Source organism: Otolemur garnettii, unplaced genomic scaffold (genome assembly GCF_000181295.1).
Source record: "Otolemur garnettii isolate 467f Iridium unplaced genomic scaffold, OtoGar3 scaffold00020, whole genome shotgun sequence".
Classification (NCBI taxonomy): Eukaryota; Metazoa; Chordata; class Mammalia; order Primates; family Galagidae; genus Otolemur; species Otolemur garnettii.
In genome coordinates, this window is record NW_003852415.1 from 1726714 (window position 1) to 1735165 (window position 8452).

General features: G+C 41.8%; 1 protein-coding gene across 3 annotated transcripts in view; it reads right to left on the reverse strand.

The window, feature by feature from the left end:
- Window positions 1-7987, reverse strand: part of NEK9 (NIMA related kinase 9) — a 51755-nt gene extending 43768 nt beyond the window's left edge. For all 3 annotated transcript variants that reach the window (XM_023511547.1, XM_003786919.1, XM_023511548.1), the window contains exons 1-4: window positions 7610-7987; window positions 5237-5414; window positions 2256-2311; window positions 1647-1717 (exon numbers count right to left, since the gene is read on the reverse strand). In XM_023511547.1, the coding sequence (XP_023367315.1) occupies window positions 1647-1717; window positions 2256-2311; window positions 5237-5414; window positions 7610-7828 (524 nt within the window). In that variant the 5' untranslated portion in view covers window positions 7829-7987. The remainder of the gene's footprint in view (window positions 1-1646; window positions 1718-2255; window positions 2312-5236; window positions 5415-7609) is intronic.
- Between the last annotated feature and the right edge of the window lie 465 nt (window positions 7988-8452).

Sequence of the window (8452 nt, forward strand, 5' to 3'; positions counted from 1 at the left end):
CCTTAGCCACCTGAGCCACAGGTGCCAAGCCATGGCTATTTTCTTAATGATGAATTAATCACATGAACTAATCACAAAATAAACTCTGCCTGGTTCACTTTGGCTTCCTTTCTTGAAAGATGCGAATAAACCAGAACAATATACTTTGTTACATTTTCTTTTCTTCCTTTTTTTTCTGAGACAGTGTCTCACTTTGTCACCATGGGTAGAGTGCCCTAGCATCATAGCTCACAGCAACCTCAAATGCTCAGACTCAAGCGATTCTCTTGCCTCAGCCTCCCCAGTAGCTGGAACTATAGCCGCCTGCCACAATGCCCAGCTCTTTTTAGAGACTGGATCTCACTCTTGCTCAGGCTGGTCTCAAACTCCTGAGGTCAGGCAATCTACCTGCCTATGCCTACCAGAGTGCTAGGAGTACCCCCATGAGCCACCACACCCAGCCTACTTTGTTACTTTTTCAAAAGAAAATTACAACACGCAACAGAAAGCCATTTAATAGGTATCAAGAAATAGATGATAGACTTAGTGCCTGTAGCACAGTGGTTACAGTGCTGGCCACATACACGGAGGCCAGCCAATCCAGGCCAGCTAAGTAACAATGACAACTGCAACAGAAAAACAGCCGGGTGTTGTGGCAGGCACCTGTAGTCTCAGCTACTTGGGAGGCTGAGGCAAGAAAATCACTTAAGCCCAAGAGTTTGAGGGTGACATAGTGAGACTCTGTCTCCAAAAAAAGAAAAAAGAACATAACTGAATGAATAAAGAAATTCTAGTATATTATAGTTAATTGCTGGAATGGTCAATGACTCATTTAAGAAGGGTACAATGATGTAAAAGTGTTCTTATAATGGTTTTCTTCTAAAGCTAAAAATGAACAGAAAATTCTTTTTATCCCCAAAGACCTGCCAAATTTGTACAATTAAATTTACATCTATAAAATAAATAGGCTTTTATTTAACTTTAAAAAACTTAGTTATAGAATTAAAAACAATTACCAATTAGTGTTGTTCAGAGAGAACATTTACCATAAATTCCAACCAAACTAATATTACTTCTGATAGTGCCTTCTAGGCTTTACTGATGAATTAACAAATTGAACTCTAAAATATCTGTAAAAGAAAAAGTTGAGTGGTACTCAGCTATTGAGGAGATTCTTCCTAGATCACAAACACAATTTCATCTCAAGAAGTGAGGATAAGATCCCTCATTACTTACTCTTTCCTTTCCTAATTATATCAATGGAAAAATTAAGACTTCTTAATCAAGAAAATAAAAGTGCTAGGCTTGGCGCCTATGGCTCAAGCGGCTAAGGCGCCAGCCACATACACCTAAGGTGGCGGGTTCAAATTCAGCCTGGGCCCCGCCAAACGACAATAATGGCTGCAACCAAAAAATAGCCGGGCATTGTGGTGGGCGCCTGTGGTCCCAGCTACTTGGGAGGCTGAGGCAGGAGACTCACTTGAACCCAGGAGTTGGAGGTTGCTGTGAGCAGTGAAGTCATAGCATTCTACCCAAGGGGACAGCTTGAGGCTCTGTCTCAAAAAAAAAAAATAAAAAAAGAAAGAAAAAAGTGCTGATGGGATGTACCCAGGTTGGAGGTTAGATTGGTGGGAAGGAATCTATCACATAAATTTTTTACTGATTACCTATGAAGGATCCCAGCTTTATGGATACAGCTCACTGCTGAAACAATCTGAAATAGGTACCACACTACCATCTGCAGAGACAAAAGAAATTATGTTTGGATTAGAAATAAAAAGCTCCACTTAAATAAACACACACACACACAACAAAGGAAACTGCAACCGGAGGTTAAAATTCAACACAATTTAACATCTTTTAATTGTAGGTTGAGTAAGCAAAGAAATGTGTAGGGGTTAAAAAAAAGAAAAAAACAACAGGTTATCATAAAATAATTGAATGGCAACATGAAATATAGTATGGTGAAGCAGATTTGTGGAAAGAAACCCCGGAAGAATACAAAGCTATAGAAAACTGGGCATACCAGTATGCAGTAACAGAACCAGGAAAGAAAGCCCATAGAGAACCATGATGTGGAGGTAAAACATTTAAGAAGCACTAGAGAAAGTTTCCTTGTTAGAGGTTTCCTTTCTCATGAATGTCAGAGCCAGGGAAGAGTCTGAACAAAAGGAAAAAAAAAAACACTCTTCACTGTTCAAAGAGTAAGCATAGAATTAGAATATAAGAATCACAACATTATAATTCTAGCTTCCTTCCACAGAAATAGGAATTACCTCTTCCTCAAACAACTTGTCCTTCTGACGAAGGATTTTGTCATACAGGTTTCCTCCTGGAATTAAACAAGAGACAGGGTTAAATTTCTTTCTTTCCTTTTTTTTTTTTTGAGAGAGAGCCTCAAGGGTCACCCTGGGTAGAGTGCTGTTAACATCACAGCTCACAGCAACCTCCAACTCCTGGGTTCAAGTGACTCTCCTGTCTCTGCCTCCCAAGCAGCTGGGACCACAGGCATCTGCCACAATGCCTGGCTATTTTTTGGTTGCAGCCATCATTGTTATTTGGCAGGCCCAGGCTGGATTTGAACCCTCCAGTTTAGGTGTATGTGGCTGTTGCCTTAGCTGCTTGAGCCACAGGTGCGGAGCCAAGGGTTAAATTTCTTAACAGAGATCAAAGCTTGGATCTTGTATCTAACAGGGTTTTGTTTTGAGATAGGGTCTCACTCTGTCACCCAAGTGATCCTCTGGCCTCAGCCTCCTGAGTTCTAATAGGGTTTTAACAAGCAACCAAAGGAAATGAAGAATTCTGCTTTCTGTCCACAGGAAACTACTTCCCTCTTGGCTTTCAGAAAAATGTGATTAATGACCATCCTCGTAGCTGTAGCCCCCAATTAGCAAAATATCTTCAAAATCAGATGATTTACCTTTCCCAAGTTTCTATTAAGGAATCTGTAATATTTTTGTAACAATTCTCTCAGTGGGACTAATGGAACATCTGGATTATACCTGTGATGCAGTGTTTTGTATGTACAGGATGTATATAAACAAATTCTTTTTCTTTCTACTTTACACTGAAAACTTTCCCCTTAATTTAGGGTCCATTCCTAGATTGTTTCCAGTAACTACTCCCTTTATTAATTCCTTCCTGTGAAGTAAGTATGAATTTGCTTCTGTCTTTCCTTTAGAAAATAATACAAATTCCAAGTGATCATGGTTCAACTTACTTCCCACCCACAATTATAACTCACACTTTAGTCCTGGCTAAGTTTTTACAACTTCTCTTCCCTGAAATTTAATATCTCTGAATTTCAATGAATGTATCATTTCTTCTAGTTCCTCCTAACTACAAAGGACATTAACTACTTAGGGCTTCTGCTACTTCAAACTCTGTAATATGATCTTGAATATTTAACATTGATCCTGATCAGAACCAGAAACAATCATGATATACATGAGTCTAGACAAGAAAGTTATAAGCAAAGAATACATCAGGACTTCCTTATGCAGTTCAGGGAAAGGGCTCTGGGGGGTTCTCTGTAAGATAAAGATAACAGCTAGTGTAGCAGGCATTAAACACTTGCTATATACCAATACTGTGCTATAGGCTTTACATATTCATTTAATACAACAACTTTAGAAAGAACTACTGTTATCAACAAATTCACTTAAAAATGAAGAAACTGAGGCACAGAGAATTTTCTTAAGGTTATAGAGCTAGAAAGCAGCAGAAATTGGGATGTGGGTTCACAGCCTATTTTCTTAACAACTAGACAATAACGCTACCATACAAGCAAAATGATCCCAAAAAATCAGAAACCAGGTAAGTAAGGCCATGCTTTCTACACATTATTTTTATTTAGTTGTAATTTTGGGGCTACTTTTTTTTCTTTTTGAGACAGAGTTTCACTATGTTGCCCTCAGTAGAGTCCCATGGCATCACAGCTCACAGCAACCTCCAACTCTCAGGCTTAAGTGATTCTCTTGCCTCAGCTTCCCAAGTACCTGGGACTGCAGGTGCCCGCCACAATGTCCAGCTATTTTTTTGTAGTAGTTGTCATTGTTGTTTAGCAGGCTAAGGCTAGGGCCAGGTTTGAAACCGCCAGCCATGGTGTATATGGCTGGCGCCCTAACCACTGAGCTTAGGCACCAAGCCTTTGGGGCCACTTTTCAACAGGACAGCTTTAGCTGAAGGCAATACAAATAAATACTAGGTATCACCTATAAGACTCCATTAATGATTGGGCCTGGTGGTTCATGCCTGTAATCCTAGCACCCTGGAAGGCCAAGGCACTCTACTGCTTAGTCTCAGGAGTCTGAAACCAGCCTGAGCAAAACTAAGGCCTCATCTCTACTAAAAACAGAAAAATGAGCCAGGTGTTGTGGCAGGTAGTTATCCTATCTATTAAGGAGGCTAAGGAAGGAGGATGGCTTGAAGTGAGGAGTTTGAGGTTGCTGTGAGCTGGGCAATCTAGCCTGGGCAACAGAGACAGTGTTACCAAAAAAAAAAAAAAAAAAAAAAGATTTTATTAAATATTGTGCCTAGGCTCGGCGCCTGTGGCTCAAACAGCTAAGGCGCCAGCCACATAAACCTAAGGTGGTGGGTTCGAATCCCCAGCCCGGGCCCGCCAAACAACGATGGCTGCAGCCAAAAAATAGCCAGGCGTTGTGGTGGGCGCCTGTGGTCCCAACTATTTGGGAGGCTGAGGCAGGAGACTCGCTCGAGCCCAGGAGTTGGAGGTTGCTGTGAGCTATGATGCCATGGTACTCTACTGAGGGTGACCAAAAAAAAAAAAAAAAAAAATATTGTGCCTAATGGATAACTAAAGTCATTTCGTGAGGTAAAACCTTGCGAAATAAGTGTAAAATCCAACCAAAGAAATAATTTGAAGACAGAACTATAATCACAAGGGAGAATTTGAGTGTGCAGGGGAAAGTCCCTCCCCTTATTTTGTGTATCACTTCAAAACTCTCCAAAGCCACAGGACACAATTATAGGAGGGACTCTACCTAACAAATGCAAATGTTGTGACCTAATTCATTGTACAGTCAAATTAACCTGAAACAATAAATAAATGAATCATGTTTACCTAAAAAAACCAAACAAACAAAACTCTCTAAGGCCTGAAATATTTCTCTTAAACTTTGGAAATTCATTTAACATTTTTATCACTGTATATGCCTTTTCTTGTACTCTCCTCCTTAAAGTAAGTATGAGCATAAGAACGTTCTGCCTGAGGAAGTCCTATTGAATTCTACCTTACCATTACAATATTCCAGCTCAATCAGTAGGGTAGTATTGTCCATGAAGTGATTGTAGTAGGCGATAATGTTGTCGTGCTGCAGCAGTGCCAGAATAACAATCTCATTCAAGGCATCACGACGTTCCTTCTCAGACAGGCGGGTCAAATCAACTTCCTTCCACACAACCAGTGAGTCATCCTACAACACAATGACAGAGGTATTGTGCTTTCCTCCTGCCTGGCAGCAACTGAATTCACACCCTCATCTCTACGCCTAGAAAGAAAACTTCCTAGAGGGGCAGAGACTGATTCCTTTTACTTTTTTCCTTTCAACAGATTTTAGTTACAGGTTCTGTATACAATTGAATGTTATAGTTTATTACAGGCCTTGGGAAAGGAAAGCATTAAGATGTTATTTTGTTGCTATACTTAATTTGTATGATGTCAGTTCCAGATAAAAGTATGGGTTGGGAGTAGATCTCAAAGACTGGATATCAAGACACTATGATAGACTGCTGGTCATGATGGGGATGGTAGGGCTAGAATACTGAAGAACTGAAGAGCAGTTATCTATAGCTGACTACAGATTCCTATAAAATTAAAATACTAAATTTGCCTCTAATTATATAAATTCAGACTCCTATAATAATTTTTATTTATCCTTTCTTGTTAATAACTGTCATGTCCCATTTTGCAACTCCGTAATCTCCTGTCACACTTTTATTATCACACTTTCCTCTATTCACGAACTGACCTAAAATTCCCAATGTTGACTCTTTTCTAAGTATATATAATTCTTTACTGATACTGGAGCAGCCCTACCTATATAATCCGTCCCATCCTTTTCAATGCCTCTTCATGACCTTTAATTGTTTGGAAAAGACCCAGAGGAATCTTTTACTATACTATTTATTCAATGTAACCATTCCCTTAATTTTCAGAGCTCATACGCTAAAATGATATTTGTTGGTTATCTTAATTTATGTATATCTACAACTTAAATGCTCTTTGCTTACTAACATGATTAACTTATTTTCCCATTGAAATATAAACTTCTAGAGGAAAAGCGTTGCTTCTAATCAAATCTTTGTAAATTCACAGAGGTAATAAATATTTGCTGATGTGGACAATGCTATGCAGTTCCGGGAAAGTGGAATCAATTTGAACTCAAAACAAACCTAGTAATCAAGTTCAACAGGACAACTATGACAAGGCCCAGGCAAAAAGATGTGAGACTTTAGTTTGAATCCAAATGTAGGAATATCAATCTTATCTCTTCTTTTTCATATTGAGTGCAAATTAAGAAAATAGACTACTAAGAATAACTAACACCATACATTTATGTGGCATCAGGATAAAAAAGAACACTTCAAAATATTCTCTTGCAACCATCTCTCTCCTCCATCTTTCAGCCTTCAAAGAATGCTGGCTTAGAACACACACCAGAACTGCCAATAGAAGATTTATGGATGAATCAACTTCAGCGACTCCAGCAAGTTCTCATTATTTATCCCAAAGCCAGAGTTTTATGAATTTAGTGATCAAATCCAGTTTATGGTTAGTTTTTGAACGTAGAACCACCACTGCAAGGTTCTAGATTGGCATACATTCTTAACTTGGGATTTAGTGATCCATGGATCTCTCCAAAGATGTGCATATATACAAAAGTAGATGGAAGGGGGGAAGGTTACTTTTCTTACGTCAGGTTCTCAAAGAGATTCCTATCCCACCAAAAGTTTAGAACTGATGGCTTAAAATATACCAGTAAAGTACTTCCCATGCATACACCCTGCAGGATTAACACTGACAAAGATACTGACACACAATGATCTTCCCAATGATCTTCAAGAAGAGCCTACAATTGAGTGATCACTTCTGAACTTAATGACAATGACAGTGGAGTTACAGTTGTAGGAATCTGGAAGTTATAACCCTGACTCCTTCCACCCTCATCTTGGAGAGGATGGAAGTTTGGCAATAGCATGAAAGGAAGTAAGTTTTGGCAATATCTCACATTTGTTAACTACTTTAATTTACACTCTGCAAAGCATCTTTGTTGGCTTCTCAGGATAAACTAAAAAAAAAAAAAGACTTAAGGTAATTATCACTAAGCCCATTTTCCTTGTCCACAGACAGGCAACAAGCTCAGAAATGGTTCGGTGACTTGCTCAGTTCCCCAAATCAAACAAAAAGTCTAGTAAAACTATGCTCTAACCAGTTCCCAGTGCAGGTGAGTTGGCAGAGCGGTGGAGAAGACCTGAGACATATGCCCTACGGGCGCCTAAACACCTCAGTGAGGACTAAGCTCAAGACGCAGGGAAAGCGGGACCGGGCAGGAGAGGCCGGCGGCGGCCCGGCAGCGCTGGGGGGAAGGCGGGAGCCGAGGGCCGCTACCTCGGTGCGGCGGTACAGCGTGGCTTCCCCGAAGGCGCCGCGGCCCAGGACGCGGATGGGGATGTAATGCAGCTCCTCCTGCTCCGCCGCGCCGCCGCCGGCTCGCGGCCCCTGACTGGCGCTGGGTCCCGGGCCCGAGTCCCCGCCACCCCCGGACTCGCTCCCGAAGTCCGAGTTGATGGAATCGCAGTGTCGCTCGTACTCGCCCAGCACCGACATGGCGGCGGCCGCGGGCCTTCAGGACCGGCTGGCGTGTCCCCGGAGGCGCTGGCCACGCTGCACCCCTCTAGGCTTAGACGCCGGCCTGCGGATCCGCCAGCCCTGCAACCCCGTGAGGTTCCATGGTGGCTCCTACCCCCTGACCCGGAAACAGTTCTCGGCGTTTCCGGCCTAGCTGGGTTTCCTCCGCCCACGTTAGGCCTCTAGGTTAGTCCTGCGCTGGAGGCTTCCCGCCCTTGGGGCCGGCCAGGAAAGTGAGGCCTCAGGCTGCAGTTGGCGGGCGTGTTTCAAGGACCTCGTGGAACCTTCGCGAACCCGCAGGATTAAGGACATCGTTGATGTGGACGCCTTCTCGGGTCTATACACCCACCCCCGCATCCCTGGCCAGGTCCCTGTATAGCTTTGAGGGCCTGAGGTCATCTGGTCTCATCTTGGTGTCACAGGATTACAGAAGCAGTCTCTTCCAAACTTAGCGCTCTTGTTTAGAGAGATAGTATAATAATTAAAGATAGTAGAGCTTATTATGTTCTAGGCACTTATGCTAAAGGTTTTCTATTGTATTATCCCCCTTAATCCTAAAATTTCCGTCTTATAGAACTGAGATACAGGGAGGCTGAGTAACCT